At 41.3% G+C, this 21795-nt stretch overlaps 1 protein-coding gene across 5 annotated transcripts in view; it reads left to right on the top strand.

The window, feature by feature from the left end:
• Positions 1-20277, top strand: part of AFF3 (ALF transcription elongation factor 3) — a 461951-nt gene extending 441674 nt beyond the window's left edge. For 4 of the 5 annotated variants that reach the window (XM_039867115.1, XM_039867119.1, XM_039867114.1 and 1 more), the window contains 7 exons: positions 6383-6446; positions 8952-9088; positions 10225-10296; positions 11797-11890; positions 13916-13965; positions 14111-14334; positions 16595-20277. In XM_039867115.1, coding sequence (XP_039723049.1) covers positions 6383-6446; positions 8952-9088; positions 10225-10296; positions 11797-11890; positions 13916-13965; positions 14111-14334; positions 16595-16716 — 763 coding nt within the window. In that variant the 3' untranslated portion in view covers positions 16717-20277. The remainder of the gene's footprint in view (positions 1-6382; positions 6447-8951; positions 9089-10224; positions 10297-11796; positions 11891-13915; positions 13966-14110; positions 14335-16594) is intronic. The other variant, XM_039867117.1, reaches the window with a different exon arrangement.
• Positions 20278-21795: the final 1518 nt, after the last annotated feature.

A 21795-nucleotide genomic window follows, 5' to 3' on the forward strand; every position in this document is an offset into this window, starting at 1 on the left:
AACTCATTCTTTTGTATTATAAATACTCGTTAATGGTTGCATAAACATCGAACTCAGACAACAGCTGAATCCATTGGGTGCTCAGTGACAAGTGTTGAATGCACTCAGCTGAATTAGGTTCTTAGTCCTGAGCAGCAACAGGGTCTGAGCTACCCCAATAGCTCAGATCTGGGGAATCGAGATCTCCCCAATTGAAATCTTGTTTCTCAGATCATTTCAAGGGTTTTATAAAAACATTTTATGTTAAGCGCCACACCCAGAGAAGAACAGCCATCGAATTGATGAGTTTCCATTCCACCAGAAAGTCTTTTTTGACCGGATGGCAACACCATGCCATGAATGTAAGGCACCTACATGCAGGTAAATTCACAGGCTTCCAAGCCCCTTTTCCTGTTACTTACCAGTTAGACAGGTACCACTTCGTACCTTCAGGATACAGATTGAACCAAACAGAATAACACTTATCTTAAAGATCACCTTGTTCTGCATAAGTAGTAGGCTCAGATTGGTGGCAGTGGGACCACACCTCCTCCCCTGACATTTATCCATGCATGACATTCACTACCTGACAGCCACAGTTTTAAGGTGACCCTGGTGTGACTACCAAGCTTTTGTTTAAAAAAAAATCTTAAGAATTTATGTCAATGAGTGACAGCACTTGATTCAACTCAAAGGCAAGAAACTGATCTTATTAATATGAAGCCATGAGCCATAAAAGACTTGGTGTCATAATTAGTGACGAGGAGTTCTTGCTGGAGAAAATCGAGAGAGAACTGTGTCATAAAGGCCTCTCAGTACAGAAATCCTAAGTGGAGCTAAATGGTGAAGCACTTGGTTGGAAAACCCAGCATCCAATCCCACCAGCCATCTTGCTGCGTTGAGAAGCCAGCGAACCCCGAGTGCCAGAACTGCCTGCTGCTCTCAGAAGAATGTGCCCATATTTCACAGGAAGAGTCAGTCACCATCCACACGTTCAGGCAAACTACCAAACGTCCCATCTGTCCCTGTGGCATCAGTAAGGGAAGCCCAGCTCCTTAAACCTCCACCGTTGAGAAACAGACCCTCTCAGCCATGTGGCACTAAAGGCCCCAGCATGTGAGGTGTGACTGGTGGAAAAAGAAGACGACTTGGCATTTATACCGTAATTACACTCGGCAGTCTCACAGCTAGGAGGATTTTTATTTTATAGAGGATGGGAAGGACCATTTGCTGCATGTACAAGGTCAGATCTCTTGCAGCACAATTTATTCAAAGGACACCAACTAGAATCCCTGGGTAGGCGATGTGGCATCAAGGCATGGTGCTCCCATGGTGGGCTGGCCATGGTCATCGCTGTCCTCCCAAGGGTCTCCCCTTCCTGGTTGCTTCAAAGCTGGACCCCACCTTGCCTGATAAATCATTGGTATGCCTTAGTGTTCTTCATACAGAACATTTTTTCTGTTATAAAATCCCCATCTCTCAGCCAGGCCCTTATTCTCTTTCTAACCAAAACAAAAAGAGAAAGAAAGAAAGGACTAGGGCAGGGACATGGGGAATCCAGATCTCCCCAATTGAAATCTTGTTTCTCAGATCATTTTAAGGGTTTTGTAAAATCATTTTATGTTAAGTGCCACACCCAGAAAAGAACAGCCATCGAATTGATGAGTTTCCATTCCACCTGAAAGTTGTTTTTGACTGAATGACAACACCTTGCCATGCTCTGCCTGCACATTCCGGAAAGCACATGCTGGTTTCTGTGCATGGCCAAGAGAGAAGCCGTGTCAGCAAGACCCGTTGGCCCATAAGAGACAGAATGAACAACCTTAGAAGCCAGGTTCCAGGGGCTTTGGGGTCCCAGCCAACATCAAGGTTGTGGACACAAAAGCTGTGTTTGAATCCTTGTTGCCTAAATGCAGTCCACTTGCTTCCTTTGAGAAACACTCATGAAGCCAGTGCCAGCACCAGGGCCACTGGCTCTGAAGAGCCCTCATCAGTTGTCACACTTACTCAGTGCATCAAAATAATCACTTAACTTCTCGCATGTTCTTCTTTGTGGAGAAAGTATCTCAAATCTTAGGACACAGTAACACCTCTGGGGCTTATCAGATGACAAGCCAACATGATGTCAGATGATGAATTCATTTGCTCTGCGGCTGCCTATTATTCGCCTGATTTGGATTTCAACTTCCCTAAGAAAATTACCCAGACTTCTGCTGTGCCAAGGAGCCTGTTTGTTCAAACACATTGAGCCTCCCATCCTTGCCAGGTTTCACAAAACAGGCTGGTTTTGCCAGGGGCCAGTGGGGGAGGGGTCACAGAGGTAGGAATTATGGAAAGCAGTCTGCCAGCCTCGCCGTGGGGGACCGTCCAACTCTATCTCAGACACAAAGGAAAACAAAAAACAAGGCTGCTTTCATCATCCTGTGCCAGAAGAGCTATTGGGGTAGCTCAGACCCCGTTGCTGCTCAGGACTAAGGCCCTGTGTGTGGGGCGGGGGCGGTGGGACTGTGAGGTGAAGAAAGGATTTTCTTTGGATCGAGTGCACAGACTGTTTTTATGGCAGCGAGCGCTTAGAACAAAGGTAGACGCGGCTAAGCTTAGCCTTTTTAGGTCACTCAAGCTACATTTCTGAAGCACCTAAGATACACAGTGAGTTACACGTATGCTGTTTAATTGAACTTTTATTAGGTTTGCTCATATGTCCTCATAAAATACCATCGCTGTGAGAAACAATGTGAAGAGTGTTCTTATCTAAATGAGAAACAAAAATTCTAGGTTTTCCATGCAAATAGATGACACATCTGTTTGAACAGAGATAATTTAATTTCATTTTAGTGCCTTTGCCGTGTTACAGTCTGTAACTACTACTGTGGTGACAACAATTTTACTTTCCTATTGACTTGAACTTGCTGTTGAAGTGATGCCTTCATGACAGCATGCATCCACTGCACTGATGGACAATCTGGATGATGTCCCATTGGCCCCCTTCCTTTACAATGATCTAATCTGGGAGCGTGGCACTAGAAATCCCCTAAAAGGGGGAAATGGACCAATCATCAGGCAATCTTCAGTGACTCAATGTAGTGAGCCCTCCATTACATGCAAAGATGAAAATTATAACTAATGTGTTCATAAATGGCCTCTTGGTGGTACATTTTTTCAGCATCTCAGGTTTCCATTGGAGCTGCTGTGATATAGTCAGAAAATTAGATGCGTTACTTATCCATGTACACTACTGTGATAGTTTGTGACTTAGCCTCCATATCAGGTTTTAAAAATGCATTTATATGCTGCGAATAAAAACAACATTTATCGAAGATCTCATATTAGGATTTAGGAGCCACAGCTATCCAGAAGGGTAACTTAGAAGCCTCAAAAATGACGATGCCACAGCTTATCACCAAGAGACCCCTTTCGTGAAAACAAAATGCATTTGAAATGATGGCCCGTTAGTGACAAGGCCTACCTAACAGGGCAAGGAAAAAAAGGAGTGAACTCGTATACTAGAGTGTAGAGCAGATAATGATGTAGAGAATTTCAGGTTGCCATGGAGATGTTCTCTGGCTCGTTGATGCTGCACCCATCAGAAGCCACCACTCTCTTCGAAGCTCAGAATGCTATTCAAGGAGAATCCGTTTACCTTCTCTCATGTGCCTCAAACTACAGGATGGGAAAGATCAAAGAGGCCAATAGTGTAGTTTCTGCTGAAAATGTGCCAGCTGTACAGCGGCGCTATGCAGTGATTGTGGCCCGGTACTGGTCAGAAGATAATTAAATGCCCATTAGTGTAATGTAAACAAGAAGTGGTCCCTGAGGTCAGCAGAGACATGGACCAAAATTACCAGGAAAGCCTTGTGGCAATAGAATTTGAGAGACGAGTGACATTCGGCACATAGTAGGCTCTCAGTGAGTGAACAGAGAGGAGAGTCTGCAGGTGGGAGGGAGAGAGTGAGCCAAGCTCCTAATGTAGGGGGTGGCATGTTAACAAAACAGTAAGGATACAGCCCAGTGATGGAGGGCCTTGGGGAGCAGGTGACATGGGCAAGACAGCTGCGTGAGATTCCTGGAAGCCTGAACTGAGATTTCATGGGCACTGGAGACTGATTTAAGTCTGTGAGTAGGGTGGTGATGTGATGAAAGCCATATTTTACAGACATTGGTCAGCAGTTAAAGCCCAGTATAGTTTGGAAGAGAGTAAAACTAAGTCCAAGAGAGGTGATGAGAGCCTAGACTTCTGTGGCAGATGTCTCACTGAGACAAGGGAAGGAACGTTTACAAGGATACATTCAGAGCATTTGAGAATAGGGGAGGAATGGGTGGATATCCTGAACTCCTCTCCTGAAGACGTCGACTCTGGGACCCCCACCTGAAGCCCAGGGCTCTTATTTGGATTTGGGCTGGGAGTGAGTCTGCTCTTCCACTTCAGGCATGAAACACGAGGACAACCAGAAAGTAACACAGAGGGTTTTTCAGGTGGTGAAACTACTCTATATGGTGCTACAATGGCAGATACATGTCATGATATATTTATCAAAATCCATAATGTGTGCAACACTGAGAGTGAACCCTAATGTAAACTATGACTTGGAGTGATAATGGTGTATCAGAGTAGGTTCCTGGATTGTAGCAAATGGCCCACTCTGGTGGGGAATGTTGATGGTGGGAGAGGCTGTGGGCGTGTGAGGCAGGAAGTATATGGGAATTCTCTGTACTTGCCACTTACTGTCAATCTAAACAATAACAACAATGAAAATAATGTAAATTGCCAGAGTTGGAACCAAAGACCAAACAGTCAGTATGTGTTCAAAGGTCAGTATGTGGACAAAGGAGGAAAATCATCATTTAGTGGAGGAGTGCTACTAAAAAGCCACTCAAATGGAGAAGTATGGACATCTAGGAGGGGAGCTAAAGAAGACAGCTGGTAGGAGCAGGCGCTTCCTGTGAAGGAAACTGCAAGCCCCACTTACCAGTGAAGACCCACCAACATGGATGGCAGGTTGCAGACTAGTGGCAGAAAGAATGATAACAGGATGATGAGCCAGAGGCAGGAGTTTCATTATACATACTGCAACTGTGGTCATCATTTTCTTGTTGGAAAAGTTAAACACACCCAGCATGGAACCACAGTCCTGACAATATCTTGTGGGGAAGCTAAGGACAGAAAACCAATGCCTTTTGCGTCAATAATTTGTGGCCCATGACCCAAAACTAATTATTTGCTGTGATTCTGGTTTATCTATTTGTTTTATTAAAACCATTAAAATGAGGATAGTAGTTTTGGACTGCAATGTTATCAACATGGTATTTGTAGTTTTTCTAAGCATTTTGACCTTTTTTGGATAAAAGGATGCTCTGGCTACCTAATATTGCAGTAAAGAGAAAGACCCATGAGAATCTGAAAGCAGTTCAAAATTAGCATGTTGACAATAAATTTAACGATCCATGATTAATTTCACTAGTTACATCTTATCTCCTTTTCAGGGAGTCCTGGCTTATATTGGATATTCATGAATGGGTCAAGTTTATTGATTACATAAAGACCTGTAATACAAAAAAAGTTTAGGCTGATGACACCTAAAATATGCAGATTTTTTAAAAAATCTATCAGAGCATTTATAGGATATTGTCTGATGAGCAGCTTGGTGTGATTTGGGGTCATTACACACAGATCTATCTCTGAATGAATTACTTTCATCTCCCAGCAGACTCAGTGCTGGCCAGGGTTATTGCTTTAATAATGCACATGTCTGCTGTTAATGTTTACCAGCTAGCTAATCAGAGCTCCAGAGAATACATGCCACTGTTTGCATTGTTACAAGGTAGGCATCATTTTACAATTAACTCACTGTAACTGGAATGTACTCATACAGCATCACCTCTTTTTATTACTCACCATGAAGCTTTAAAATAATTATTTATATAGATACATACAATTCCAGATCCCATTTATGCATATAAATGACACTGATTTTCATAAGAATAATAATAAATGTACTCACCCATACATACCCATACAATTATTACGAGGTATATTAGCAATCTTTACATTAAAAAGTGATTATTTTGTGTAAATATCATTTGAAATAAGATTTTTCACTTGTTTTCTTAACCATGCAATAAAAAATCTGATTCACGAATTAGGTACTGGGGAACCATGTTAAAAACACTGTAAAGGTAGACTATCTGCATATAATGAGTGCACTTTGAATTGCTAACTTAAGGAAATGTAATTGTGGTATTTTATATATGGGCAGTACTTTGGAAATGCAGAAAGCACCTGATTCCATCGTAAGGGGAGTTTTCATATTGAAATTCAAGGTTGAGAAAAAGGAAAGATTATTTTTTCTTTCAAAAGATCTCATACTTCCACAGTAATGGCATTTAATAGCATCCTCTCCTGTAGGCCGCGTAGTGCAGATTATTTTATGCAAGAAGCCAAACGGATGAAGCATAAAGCAGATGCAATGGTGAGTTCCTTTTCTTTCCAAATCATGTTTGTACTGTACCTCCATGACTGGTGCAATATAAGCTGCGGTAATTATAAAATCTATTACAAGGATGGCTGGGTCTGTTAAACGAAGAAATGTTTATATAATTAAGTGTTCATAGCCCAATAAATTATGGCTTCAACCAATAATATCTGACTGGGAGAAAGCCCTGGATAAATGAATATTTTCATTTAGTCCTAAGATTTGAATAGTAACCAGAGGCAGTGGAGTCAGTGGGTGGCAGTATTTTTTCCCTTTAAAAACAAAATCTAGGTATGCATTTTTCTGTCTTGTTAGCCTGGCCAACCCTTGGGTTGGTCCCAGGATCTAATCCCTTTTCAAAAAGACTCGTGTTCTTCATTTCTATCTGCCAAAATGAACACAGAAACTGTTATACTGCACATAAGACTCTAAAGTCACCGTGATTTGATGTTTACAAAAAATAACTTTTTTCCTTGGAGAATCTCCTGTTTGGGAAAGTTTGAAGCTTTTCAGGCATTAAATTAAAAAAAAAAAAAAAAACTTGTGTTCTTTTCTAAAAGAGATCATATGGTTATTCCATCTCAAGTCTCCACCAAGGGGCCTGCTTCCTTCTGGGCAAAGCCAACTCTGTTGCCCTCCAGTGTTTATAACTGAGATCGGGGACCTGGAGATGAATGAGACATCTCAAATGCCCTTCATCGTGTTATCCCAGTGTCGAGGATATTGAAATCATAACAGTACCCCTCTCCCAGTTCTTCGGATGTTGTCCATCAAATATTAATTTGTATGAAGATCGCTGCCCAGGTACACTAGTGTACAGGAGAAATGAAACAGGAAATGGAAGGTGTAGTTCCGATGGAAAGTTTTGGTCACCTGAGGAAGCTGAGGCTTGGTCACTATTAGAGAAGAGCATTGAATTTTAAAGCAGAATGAAATTTTCTACCTAAATCACCCCAAGGTCACCAGGGTTATTTTTTCAGCTTCATCTCTCACCCAACCCAACACTCCACCACTGGAGGCTGGTCCCCTACCGACCTCTAAGCACACTTTGCTCATGCCAGCTAACGGGCTTTTGTCCTTGTCAAGCCTCACACACACTCACAGCTCACACATACTTACACGCTCTCTCAATATCCTGCACACTTACACCTTTAGCGTACTCCCAAATCCAGCCAAATCATTTTTTCCCAGTGTCTTTTTCAGGTCTCCTCTCAAGACCTCCCCACCCTCCTTGCAGCCCTATCACTTGCTCCCTTCTCACCATCTCTTGTGCACCAGACTCCTTGCTTTGCGTTTTGTTGGTTCATCACAGACCACCTTGCACTATGAAGTGTCTTATGGATACATACTTTCTCTCTCCAGATGTGTTATATGTTCCTGTGTATCAAATGCACATAGCACAGAATTTGGTGCTTCAGAAGATACTTATTGAATGAAATGACTTCCTAAATCTTAAAACATTGCCAAGAAATATTGCTCAATAGCTGATTAGGGTTGTAAGCTGTTTTAAAATCCGATTTGCTAACGAGGAGGGAGTTTCACTCTACGTTTCTGTTTTCTAAGGTATCCTTACGAGTGAGAACTTTTTTTTAGAGGCAAGACTTATATTAATAATTAGAGTATCTGTGTAATTCCATTTTGATTGATGAATGAATATTTGAAAACTGGGGAAATTATGCTTTTCAAACTTAGGATGTGTACTTATCCACAGAGAGTAGCAGTGGATGGAACCAGGAACTCGATATGTAAGTTTAGGTTTATGAGAACCTAAGACTGCAAAGCTGATTCTTGCTGATGTGGCGAAAAATTTATGTCAATTTAGACAACCTTATAGAATCTAAAAAAAATGTTTTTTATTAAATTTCAACCCTATGTCCCATTTTAGCTAAGCTGAAATAGTGCCTTGAGTTTTATCTCCTCTCCCTTCTTCTCCTTATTCTCAGCCTTAAATGAGATCCTGAACTTTTAAAGAAATAATTACACACACACAGAAAGAGAGAGACAGAGACAGTAAGAGAGAGTAAGAGGAAGGCCTAGAGATGTAAATGTCGCAGATAATTAAAAGACAATAATGAAGGTCGTAAACCATCAGAGTTGGAGTATACCCCAAAAAAAGTATAAAAACTCTTATATAGAGTCAGACCTACCAGCTTTGCTATAGATTTAGCTTCACATAGAATGACAAGGAATAACATTGACAAGCCATTAGGTGTCAGAAAGAGGGAACAGAAATTAGAGTAATTGCTAAGTTCTGAGCAATTCTGATTGGCAGTCGTTATATGAGTTTGGTACGATTCTGTACATAATTCGCTCACTTACCTTAAACCAGTGGGTAGTTGTGAAGATAACTAGAGAAGGAAGTCTCCTATTTTTTCTCTCAGCTCCATTCACTGCATTTTGGAACTCAAAAGTCAGGTTTCTCAGAGCATGTAGACTATGTGACAATGGCATTTTAAAAAACTATGTACTTAAGGAAGACACTATATTAACCCTGTTGTTCAGGTGGAAAAGTTTGGGAAGGCTTTGAACTACGCCGAGGCGGCCTTGTCATTCATCGAGTGTGGAAATGCGATGGAGCAGGGCCCGATGGAATCCAAATCCCCTTACACGATGTACTCGGAAACAGTGGAGCTCATCAGGTCAGTGCTGTGTGCTCTTGCTGGGGGCCGGGGGTGGGGGGCACATGTGAGTCCTCTGAACACAGAGAAAAGAGAGTCAGCTGCGCATCAGCTACCAAGAACCAGTGTCCATCTCCAAAAGAAAGGGATTTCCGCATCCCACTCCGAGGGGGCGCAGCTTCAATAACCCCTAACTGGCCGCAGGAAGGAGGCTGAGGCTGAGTGACACATGATATGCCCACTTCACCCAGCTCAGAAGTGACAGATCTTTAACTCATTCCACCTCTATGCTGCTTTTTTTGTATGTGATTTGGGTCAGTATAATCTCAATCCTGACTCCATCAGTAAATGACTCAGGAGTGTTTAATGAAAGGAAAGCAAGCGCAGGGAGATTTTAGGAAGAAAACAATCCTGTGATGCCCCGTCTGAGTATGTCCTGGCATGTTTATGTTCTGATATCTGGATATGAGCACCATCCCCCAGCCCAGGCTAAAACATGTAATACGAGCAGAAGCAGGGTTTCTGATGGGAGCACACCAAGGGTTTGGCAAGAGATGCTTTTCTTTCGTGGTAGAGACCCAGAAAGGCATGTCTTTAATATCTCTTTAAAGAACCATTAAGAAAATTCCACTCATTAACCCTATTGAGAACTTTTGTCATATCACTTATGTTTTAAGCCAGCTCAACTGCTTTAGATAATGTCTAATACCATTAGGTAAAATAATTTTTGCCCAAACTAACAAAAAAAAAAATCTCACTGGATGGGTTCGGTAGTAGAGTGAAGATGACAGGATGGAATCAATGAATAGGAAATAGAATTTATCCAACCTGAGCAACAGAGAGAAAATAGACTGGAAAAAAACAAAGATAGAGCCTCAAGAACAATGACAAAAGACCCAACATGTGTGTCTTTGGCATCCCAAAAGGAGAAGACACTATCTCTGTTAACCCTGCAACATGCTGTGTTGTCAGCAGTATTACTCTTACTTTGCAACTAAGGAAATGGAGACTTAAAGATGTTAGTTTGTCTCAGCTCTGGAAAACTAAGTATTGGGCAGGGAGAACTCCCATCATAGAAGATGATCTATTGTTAGTAAAAAAGCTTATTTTAAATGTCTTTAGTTTTCCTTTCTTTGGTTTGCTTTTTTTTCCCCTAGGTATGCCATGAGACTAAAAACCCACTCAGGCCCCAATGCCACACCAGAGGATAAACAGCTGGCTGCGTTGTGGTGAGTGTGTCCTATCAGCTTAAAATAGCCTCCCCAGCCTTGTGTGTCTTCATAGGCACACCAGGTGCTGAAATGCACATTTTCTACTGCCTTCTACCATGCAAAGCCTAAGATCTAGTAGTGGCCTGGCACAGCCCACCCCATTGCTCGCTGCTATCTACACGAGTTATGATGTGCCTTTATCGACTGAAAATGGGCAGGTCCATTAGGCAAGGATAAGGTTTTCTGTGTGTGTGTAGTGTGTGTGTGTGTGTGTGTGTGTGTGTGTGTGTGAAAATCAGGTAGGTCTGTGTTTGAATAATTTGAATGTGAATTGGGCCAAATGTAATTTTTCTTGTGTTTAACATTTTAGTTGCAATCAAAATAGTTTGTCTTTTTACTTTAGTATGACTGAATCAAGACAATGCATTAAAGTTCTCAGCATCTTGAACTGAGGAGCAGTTCATTACACTTTGATAACAAAAACATTTCTTTTAAAATGTTTATCAACACATAATAGATTATTTCCTATAATAACTATAATAATGATTATTTGATTACAATAATAATTTTCCTCATTATAACTCCTTAGGACACCTCACTGCACTCCCCCAAATCACAAGACACCTCTCTATTGGTTCCTCCTGTGACAGGGATGCAAAATTTTTGCTCTCTGAAGGTTCATACTTCACTCTAGAACCTGATTTGCAAGTTAGACAATTGAGTCTCAAAAATATAATAACAACAGCAACATACAGAAAAGAGAGGGTCGCAGGTCATTTTGCATCATCGCATCATCTGGAGTTCGATGCGCTAAGGAGAAGCCATCAGGTTGCATTTGATATGTTGGTGACCTAGCACGTCGGCACTGTACCTGCGTTACCTAGCAAATAATTATGAGCAAAAAGCACCAAGCAAAAGAAGATATGTCAGGAAATACTTTCTGTGCTCTTTTTGAACTTTAAGTTCCATATTAGGATTAATAAATTAATGGTGATGAATAACTAATATATAAAGTGGAAAGAATGCTAATATGCAAATGATATATAAAAGAATAAATAATAACTATTCTCAGCATAGAGGTTTTGTTTATAAAAGACCTTCATACCTGTTACTTTATTTGAACTAATCATAATCCAGTAAGGTAGTTTAAAAGTAAAGGAATAAAAATAGGTGGAAGGCTGGTCTTTCAGCAAAGGCGCTGCTGCCAGGCGTCCCGGGAGTCAGAGGGAAGTCAGATGGGTCTGTTCTGAAAGTCAGCCGCGGAAGCTGCGCGCTGGAGCTTGCTCACCCCTCTCGCGGAGAGACCCTGCCCTCTAGTGGCGGAGAAAGAAATGGCCAGCCTCGCGCCCCAAGAAAGTAATAAAGCTAATAATGAACGAAAATGTCAAATATATTTAGGGAGTAACTCCGCGAAACTGTGGAGCATATCTTTTGAGCAAAAGGAAGGTCATATACTTACAGACATTTGCAAAGGACACGCTCATGCTTTCAGGGCTGGTTTCTCTTCTTCTGCTGCAGTTACCGATGCCTCGCTCTCCTTTACTGGCGGATGTTTCGACTCAAAAGGGATCATGCTGTGAAGTATTCGAAAGCACTTATCGACTATTTCAAGGTATGTCTGGCTAATGGGTGACGTTGTCCCTTGTATTCATTTGCCTCCCTGCCCCAGGACATTTTCGAGGAGCCTGGTAGGATCCACGCCTTTGGGGATAATGCTGGAGCCCTCTTGTTCCCACAAACCCCATTTATGACATATTCGTGGAGCTCAGGGCTCAGAGAATGGCCTTGAGAGCCCATCTCATTTATCCCCTGCCTGTGTCCAAGTATTTTTATGGCCTCAAGAGAAGGAAGATCCAGTTACTTATTCCATATCCTAAGAAATTCATCTTCATAGCTAACAAATTCTTCATGTTCACTTAGAGCTTCTTCCTCTTAGAAGTAACTCCTTAGAACTTATTCTTAGCTTTCTCCAGTAGCCATTTTAATTTTTAATAAAGGCATTATTTTAAATGACAGGCAATGACTTGTTAGAACTCAGAGGCACTAGGACAATAGCAGTATATAAATATAAAGATAGAATTGGAAACCATAACTTTTACCTATCAAAGGGAATGAAGTCATTTTCACCAGGAGACTTCTCCAATGGGCTGCTGCGAAGTGGACCTGAACTAAAAATCAGTGTGAGATTTCTGAGCCTCTTTGTCCATCTGTCTGGAGAAACAACTTGCACCATCTCTGTCTCCACCAACGCTTTATCAGATGCACAACCATCATTTTAGACCCTTTAATCCCCTTTAATCAGATTATCTCTGATGACCCAGCCGTGTTGGGGGCCTCGCAGACCATGTCCAACACACCGCCTCCCTCCTGGTCACAGACGTGGGGCAGCCAGGCACTGAGTAAGCCAGGGAGATAACGGTCATGGCCCACTGACCATCGCATGTCATGGTGACAGCAACCGACACTAAGCCTTTCCCTTTACTTTGGCCGCCTATGATCAAGATAAGTCCCTTTCAAAAATTTAGGATCTAAGAGCTAACACTACAGAGAGTTCTTACAGTTGAGGGAAATACTTGAACAGAGAAGGAATCTGAGCTCTGTAGGCCACGGAACAGGCAGAGAACAGGCCAGCAGACTTCCCCTCCAGGGGATGCTTTTAGTTACCCTAATCTGAGGCTATTAAATGCTCCTTAAAGTTCAGAGATTATGAAACCTTCAGGTAATAGTGATAACATGTCCTTAACGTGTTTTATCCATATGGGGCTGTCTCTGAACAAAGAACTTTGTCCCCACCCGTGTTTCTTACAGTCACAGGGCTTGGAAGTAGAGGAAGAGGCTTGAAGGCAACTGTGAAATTGCCACATGTAAGGCCATTTCTTGCCATTTCCATCACATCCCCATGGAAAACTAAAAATCAGTTACCAAAAGAAAGAAATGCTTTGTCTCTGGGGAACCAGGCTAAGGCTATGCTCTTGTCCCTGGAAGGAGAAATTCGCATCAGCATCATAAAGACCATTTTTTCCTTAAGGGTCCGATCCGGTAGACTCAGGTCAAAGAAGGCGTTGTCCAGCTCTCAGAGAGGACATCTAGCTGTACATTTAGGAACTTTACTCATTGCAGGCAAAACTTCTTGTAAATGCCTGAGGCCAACACCTGGCTCATGCAACATGCCATCCCAAATCCGAATATTCAGGTAAATCCGAATTTTTTAATATTCTGTCAAGGAAATAGATTTTAATCTGTTCTTTAGAAATATTCAAGAGCAACTTCCTTTAAGAAAAACACTTTTAAGCCTCATAAATTAAAATAATAGAATTTGATGTCTCATATATTTTCTGGCATTAAATATACGTCAGTTAATATAGGTAGGTTTAAGATGAAAAAGTAAGACTGGTTCAGGGTTCAGCAGACCCTCAGGATTCTGATGTAATTCGATACATAGAATTTGGTGTGCAAACTAGAGGGCCCCACAGCTGCCCACACCCAGATTCCAGAATTGTGACTTCCCAGACCAGGTCTCCAGAATCTGCATTTTATCTGTAGTGTCTGCCATTACTTCTCTCATCCATCACCTGTTATTGTCGGCTCTTCAAACTTAAGCAGATGAGTCATTGCCCATGTTTTTATTTTCTTGCAGAATTCATCTAAAGCAGCCCAAGCCCCATCTCCATGGGGGGCCAGTGGAAAGTAAGTTCATTTTTCCAAAGTAAAGGTGATAAATGAGACACTGCTTGAGCAGGGCACTGTGCTGCTTTGCATACAGTGCCCTGAGGGGCCCCCCCACCACACGTAGTGGTGCCAACCTTTGTTTTCCTGTGCTCTCCCCTTCCAGGAGCACAGGGACCTCATCCCCCATGTCGCCCAGCCCCTCCCCAACCAGCTCCGTGGGATCTCAGGGGGGCCTCCCCCAAGCCAATGCCTTGTCCCCTTCGACCATCATCAGCATCCCACAGCGCATCCACCAGATGGCCGCCAATCACGTCAGCATCACCAACAGCATTCTCCACAGCTACGACTACTGGGAGATGGCGGACAACCTGGCCAAGGAGAACAGAGGTGTGTGTGCCCCCGAGGAGTGTGCGCATGGTTCAGCCACAGCTCAGGGAGACAGCTTGACCCTTGGGCATCATCAAACAAGTTTCATCATTCACTGAAGAAGTCGTAGAAGCTGTCACCTACTGCATGAAACTTTTCCTGACCTCTTTCCCTCCCTCAGACCTCTCCTATGCCTTTATCTACCTTTATCTTCACTGTGGAAGATTAGAGGTAGAGGTAGAGATGATATAGATCCATGTGATGTAAATAGATGTAAATGCAGATACAGCTATGGATATATACACATATGTTTTTCCCTTTAGGCAGTAAGCATCTTGAAGATAACAGTTCTATTTTATTCTACTTTGCACAGTACCTAGAACACAGTTGGAGATCTGAAATATTGATTGATTAATTAATGAGTATAAATGTTACTAGCTATTTAAGTGATAGCTGCTTACAACTGAAAAGAGGATGTTTAACATATAGCAGTAAGCTATGTTACTTTTTAAATGCTTGTTTTTACTGATTCTAAAAGGAATTTATAAAGTACAGAAAACTATAGAGAAAACATTTTTATATCAACAGTAATCTTATCATCAAGATATAATTACTGTTCATATTCTACTGAAGTTTCTTTCAGTCTCCTCTAAAATGCATGATGTTTACCAAAATAAGATCATAGTATATATACAGTGTTATATCTGGTCTTTTTCATTTAACGTTCTATCAGGTTTTTCCCATGTCGCTAACTAGTTCAAAAATACCCTGTATGATGGTTCTGTAATGTTGTCATAATAGTGGTTGTGCATTCATAAAGTTTCTCGAAACTTTCCCCTGTTGTTGGACATTTAAGTTACTTCCAATTTTTTCTACTTTAACGAATAACGTTATATTTATATAAATCATCATCATCTTTTTTACTATTTTCATAGGAGGGAGTTGTAGTAGAATTTTGGGGCCAACAGGTATAGATTCTTTTGATATGTATTGTTACATATCTTGATATATATTAACTTTTCTCCCATAAGATTGTACCAGTTTACTACTCTCCCTCCAGTAACGGGTGAGAGTACAAATCTGAGGTCGCTTTCAAGCCATTAAATGCAAATTTTGTTCCCATGATAACATAAGCCTCTAAAGACAAGACCAGGAAGTCCACGATAAGATGAGGAATTTATGGCACAGATATGCAAATGTCCTGAGTACATGAAATTGATAATAAAGCCAGAAAGTATGTGACATGCAGCCCAGAGGTGGTAACCCTGAAAATCCAATGGAAAGGCGGCATGGAACAGATTTTGAAAAGCAAATAGTAGTTGAATAGCTGAGACAGAGTGGGGCGGCTATCATGCGTGGACAAAACAGCAGGGACAAATGTATAAAATTTTACGTGGTCAGTTTGGGAGACTCTGAGCAGTACAGGCTCGAGCTGGCACTGCCAGCTCCCCACTAGGTATCCCCTACCAGAGGGCTCAGTGCCACACACCCAGTGTGAAGTCAGCATTGTTTCCCCAGCCGGTTCCTCCTTCCTTTTCTACTCTCAGATTCCTGAGGTGGCTGGGCCACTTTCCTAGCCACCTGGAACTAGAGTCTTCTCTAACCCCTCTCTGCCTTCCCAGCAGGACCTTATCCGGCACATATATAAGCTCCTTTGAAAAGCTCCCTTCACTTCCTTTGAATAAGTGTTGCCCAGTGATCCAGTTATGATGGCTTAGCAGCCACATGAATTGATTGGCCACTGAGCTATGGCCTCTGCCCTCCTATGCCTGGATGTTTCTCATCCTGTGCCTGGCAGGCCGCCTTGGCACCTCACAAATGATGAATGGAGGCAAACCAGAGGATGTCCAAGGACAAGGCGACTTTGGCAGAGATGTTTCCGAACCATCTCTGATCAGCCCCCAGGAGCCTGGACTCACACCAGGGACACAACACACGCCATAGCCGAGTCCCAGATAGGGGGCGACAGAGCCATCACCCACCTTCAGCGTGGGAAGCATTGCTGCATGAGGAGAATGCAGTCTGGGGAAGTCAGTTTTCTTTGCTGTTTGGTTTAAATTCATTTGAATTAAAACTGGCCAACCAGAATGACTATTTAGATATAGGTGAGTTCTCCACCTTTGGGTGTCATTCCATTCAGGTGACTGCCAAGGTCATGTGAGAGAACCGAGAATGCTTGATTTGTGTAGACCACTAACGGGTTTTTGTCTTAAGTCACACAGGTCTCTCAGGTAGCATTCTTAGTATGTGCGGCACTCTAATGACTCTCTCTGTCCCCTAGAATTCTTCAATGACCTGGATCTTCTCATGGGGCCTGTAACCCTCCACAGCAGCATGGAGCACCTGGTCCAGTACTCCCAGCAAGGCCTGCACTGGCTGAGGAACAGCACCCACCTATCGTAGGGACCTCACCCTTGAGCTGGACTGTGCTCCTGTCTCCACAGTCCAATCCATGTTTCGGGACACTGTGCTACTGAAATCTCCAGCCACAGCGTTCATCAAACTGCGGCGAACATTTTCTCAGCATCGAACAATGGTCTTTTCCCAGGGCACGTGTGTTTGTATGTGTGGGTGTAGAAGAAGCTGTCTGTGTATGTGTGTAAGACACACAGCTTCTTAGAACACATTTTCTTTGTCTAGTTTCCATAATCCCTGACTAGACAAGGTGATCAGTATTTTCTAATTAAAGAAAATATGCTTACACACATACACACACAAAATCACACACACACACACACATACATACACACTTTCTATTTCAAAGCTAAACCATGACTTAGAACGTTCAACTAAAATCTCATGGGTTAGTTAACCAGGTGCAATACAGCACACCAAAAGCTTGACTGCCAGTTAGGATGAGCCTAGTTCTTATATTATTAATTACGTTCAGTATTAATATACTATTTCCCAATTATTTTTTGATCATGTGTATTAATGGGTAATTGAATAATGAAAATAAGTCAGTTATTTTTGTGCTGGACACTTACTAGGTTGCATGTTACCAAATACCCTGCCTTTCATCAAATACCCGACCCTCCATCCAACTTTATTATCAGCTAAACACTTTGTAAGCAAATGGATCAACTCCCACTGGCCTGCCCTGCCCTGCCCCAAAATAGTATGATAAGGGCACTGAGATTTGGTAAGAATTCAGTGTCTTTGAAAGCGAACTAACAATAAAGCAATGACACTGCGTTCTGGAGTTGGGTTAGGATCTGAAAACTTCTGCACAATTAATGACAAGCCTGCCCAGCACATGTGTTTCTTTTTCCTGCCACTGTGACATGGTGGCTGTAGAGCCACATGGCATTTGTCGACCAATATTTTTCAAGTCTTTTCTTTCCACAATAGCTTTTGTTCAAATTTTCTTGGCCAAATTAGGACATTACCTAGAACGCCTCTTCACTAGGAGTCTGTATTTGTTGCTTATCAGGCTGAGAACTATTTGCTATCACGATACTGCCTAATTCTCTCACTCTTCGTGCATATTTGCCACTTTAACTCATTTTGAACTGGGGGCTACGTTTATGGCTTTGATTAGCAAATTGCTTACTGAGCAGGGCAAGTGATTCCTGCGGTGGTTGCAGTGCTGTTTGGGTGGCAGTGACAAACCATCACGCCGACATCCTGTGCATCTATTTTTATGTCTTGCCTTCGATTCTTTTTTTTTAATTAAGTTTACATTTTAGTTTTTTGATATCTTGCTTACAGTTTTTGTCTGAAAGTTGTTTCTTTTATAGTCTTTTGCCATGCCCTAGATTTAGTTTTGTTAAATATATTTGGATTTTTAAAAAAAAATTGGTTAAAAAGAAAAACTGAAAAAAGAAAAGATACACCTTGCCACACTTTAAAAACAAAAATAATGTCCTCGAGGCCTCTCACTTGACAAAATTCTACCAGGACACTCTGAGAAAGACAGATGATCTGATCTGTGGAGCAATCTGTTTTTAAGGTGATGGTGGTATAAAACATTGATAATAGATACTGATGTATGCTCTCACTGACAGTCTGATTGGCTTGGTAACATCTTTGTTAACCTGATCTATAGGTGAGAAATAAGATTGCTATAGTTTCCTAGCTCTAAGCGCTGATTCAAAACTATACAAATGATTGAACAGCTTTGGTGGCCTGAAATTAATTTAAAATGAGCAAGTGAAGGGTTTTTTTTTTGAAATTTGCATATGGCTTTCGCCTTCAAGCATCTTGAACTTTTAACAGAATTTCCAATGTGCATTTATCCAACTGAGGTGCTTCTCACATCCCTTTCACTAGTTGCTGTCAGCAGAGTTCATGATGCCATTATTTGATGTTGCAAATTTGAGTCTAACTTAAATCGTGAACAGTTTTCTTGGAGGACCAAGACTTAGTTCTGCTTACTCTTGCTGATGAGACATTCAAACTCTCACATAAAGGGATGACCCTCAGGATCCGTCATGCGTCCCCAGGGTGTTTTGCTGTCCTTTCAAGTTGCAGGCCTTGTGTGGTATCCACGTGATGTGCCATCTTGAGAAACCCCATCTAAATGCACAGTAGCCTCTGGCTGACTGTACCAGTGGCATTTTCTCAGCGCTTTGGTGACCCATGTCTCCCAACAAAATGACACTTGTCATTTTGGGGATGGTCAGAGCATGCATTTCTTCTCACCATCTTTCATCTCATCAGTAGAGCGCATTGGGGCAGAAGTTTTTGTTTACTTGGATGCAGATGATATGGGTAAGGAACTGTCTTCCATTGTTGCTTGTGAAAGTGATTCATAACTGTCCCTTTTATTTAATTTTGTTCAAAGTAGACATGTCTCTCGTGTTTTCTGGTTATAAATGCAATACATGCTCATTGTAAAAATTCAGACAATACAGAAATGTAGAAAGTAGAAAGTAGTAAGTCCCACACCCTAGAGACAACCACTGCTCAGATTGGTGTATATCCTTCTAGAAGTTCTTCCATTTCAATATATGTCTGTTATCATTTCTTTCTATTTGAAAACATATTATTTCCTCAGAAGTTCAACACAAGTTCACCTGACCTTATCCTTCCATGACCTGAACAGATGCCATCTTTATCACAACATTAGAGATACCTTTCAAAGAAAGTAACCCAAATACATTCCTGATTAAAAAAAAAAAATGGAATTTGTTACTACTCTACACAGATCAGACTTATGTTCAGAATTGTGCCTGGAAAAGAGAGGTTTGGCCAAACAGATATGTCTGGATATTTCCACATTGCAAATGGAAACTCGGACCCACTATCTAAAGAGGAATGTACTAGAAAAACAGTCTGAAGAGTTGACAAATTGTGTACTAGATTGATCACATGGAACGCAATGCGGCGAGACTTCCTGAACTAAAACTCATCCTGGTGTGTACAGCAATGGTGTGTATATTATATAACAGTGAAGTGTGCGTTCCTGACATCCCATACATCATGTACACAGTTTGTAGAAATGCATACATTTAAAAATATATATGTACAATACGGCTACCATAAAACTGTAGTATGCCTGAAGGCTATTACTCGTGCCTAATAGTGAGTGTAAGTCACTGCGTGTTCGCTTCACCTTGGAAGTGCAGTAATTGTTATAAAATTGATCAGTGCAGCCAACATTATTTATCACATCTTTGAAACTGTGCAGTAGTATATACATATATATTTTTAAATAACATTTTTCACAGTTTTCCAGAGTTACTGTTGAAATCTGTATCACCAAAAAAAAAAAAGCAAGATTTTTTTTAATAATGTAAACACTCTTCAGACCCAGTAATCTGTGTGATTTCCTGTTTGTGGATACCCGAGAGACTTTAGCAGTCACCAGCCTTAATGCATGTACAGGATATTATTGTGACTTAATTTATCTGCAGTTCTTAATCCATGTGAAATTGGAATTTATAAGCTGACTTGGATTAAATATGTCTACCTTCCTAAGGTTGCAAACGTTACATTAAATGATTTATGTTGTAAATGAGAGAAACCGAGTTGTACGTAAAAAACATCCACCAATTTTTACAAAGAAATATTTTTACAAAGAAACTTCAGAATCAAAAGACATTCAAGTAAGTATTCTGGCCCCCAGTTCATATCTCTTTAGAAGGGACCTTGTTGTTTCATGATTTTTTTTAACATAGCTCCAAGGATTATCATTACCAAGTCTGATATTTTTCATGGGAAGAAAAAAAGTATGTTTTTCTTCATTATAACTATACTACTTGTCTTTCCCATTTCCCAGCCCACATACACACATATGCATGCGTGTGTGTGCGAGACTACACCCAGCATCCCAGCAAACAGTGACTAGGAGGCGTGAGGAGTTCACGCCAATGACTGCACAGATGCCTGTCCAACCAGTGGCCCTGGGACACTGTTCTACTCGACATTCCTTAATGACACAAGTTAGTTCCCTGACTTGTGTGTGCCAGGTTTTCCCAACCCAAACAAACATGGTGGAATGTTTGCAATATTTGGTATATGAAAATAAGAGAATTTTGAACTAACAGGCGGAAATACTAGACCAGAGGGTTTTCTTGTTAACTTCATTTTTAATCTTATCTTCCTCCTTTTTCATTCCTCTCCTCCCCAACTAAACTAAAGCAGGAGGCAGAAGCAGCAACAGAAACAAACCAATTACTTCACTTTACCCAGCCCATATCCTTAGATTCAAAAATGCCTTGCATTAAGCAGAATCCTACTTCCATGTCATCATGAAGGCCACCTCTCCCCAAAGATGGCTGGGACCGGGTCTTGGCTAAACTTGCTCCAGCAACCACCCTTTTGATGCTCATTCCCAGATGGTCTGGGCTAAGAAATATCCAGCAGTCTTTCAACTATCTTTCTCTTACGCAGTTTTGCCTACTACTCAGCTGAAGTCTGTTCTTATCAGAATCCTCTTTTTTAAGAAGTAACACATTTCTGATGAAACCTGGATCAACTGGAGACTTTTTTTTAATGAAAGAAAAAAGCAACAACCACATGAACTGCGTTTCCAGCAATTTGGAGCCAGCATTTATTTCTTCATTTTCACATTCCCAGCAGAGCATAACATTTCCATATCACAGCTTCCTGACAAATAGCGCAAGAGACGTTAAGTCTTGAGATTTGTATTCTCTTTGCCCAAACTAAAGGATTCTATATTTGTCATCAGAGGTCACTTCATTTGCTTGGCATAAGAAAATTATAAAACTCTTGTTCTCAAACTAATTACATCTGACCATGGGTTCGGTTTTTATTATTTAATTGGCATTCTAGGGCAGCAGGGGCTAAATTTTTGGGTCGGCTGCAGGGGGATTTAGATTCACAGCTCTTACACTAATGGGAATCAGGGGGAAAAAATCCCCATGCATTTCTTTGAAAATTCACTTCTTACAGCCAATTTTAAACACACTGATCTGAGGGATGAATTCACGGTACTTACTGCAAGTCAACACAAGGATCAGCATTTATCTTTAGGTATCAAGAAATTATGATGAGGCCTGAAAAGCTGAACCAAGG

The sequence above is a fragment of the Pteropus medius genome, unplaced genomic scaffold, assembly GCF_902729225.1.
Source record: "Pteropus medius unplaced genomic scaffold, Ma_sr-lr_union100, whole genome shotgun sequence".
Taxonomy (NCBI): domain Eukaryota; kingdom Metazoa; phylum Chordata; class Mammalia; order Chiroptera; family Pteropodidae; genus Pteropus; species Pteropus medius.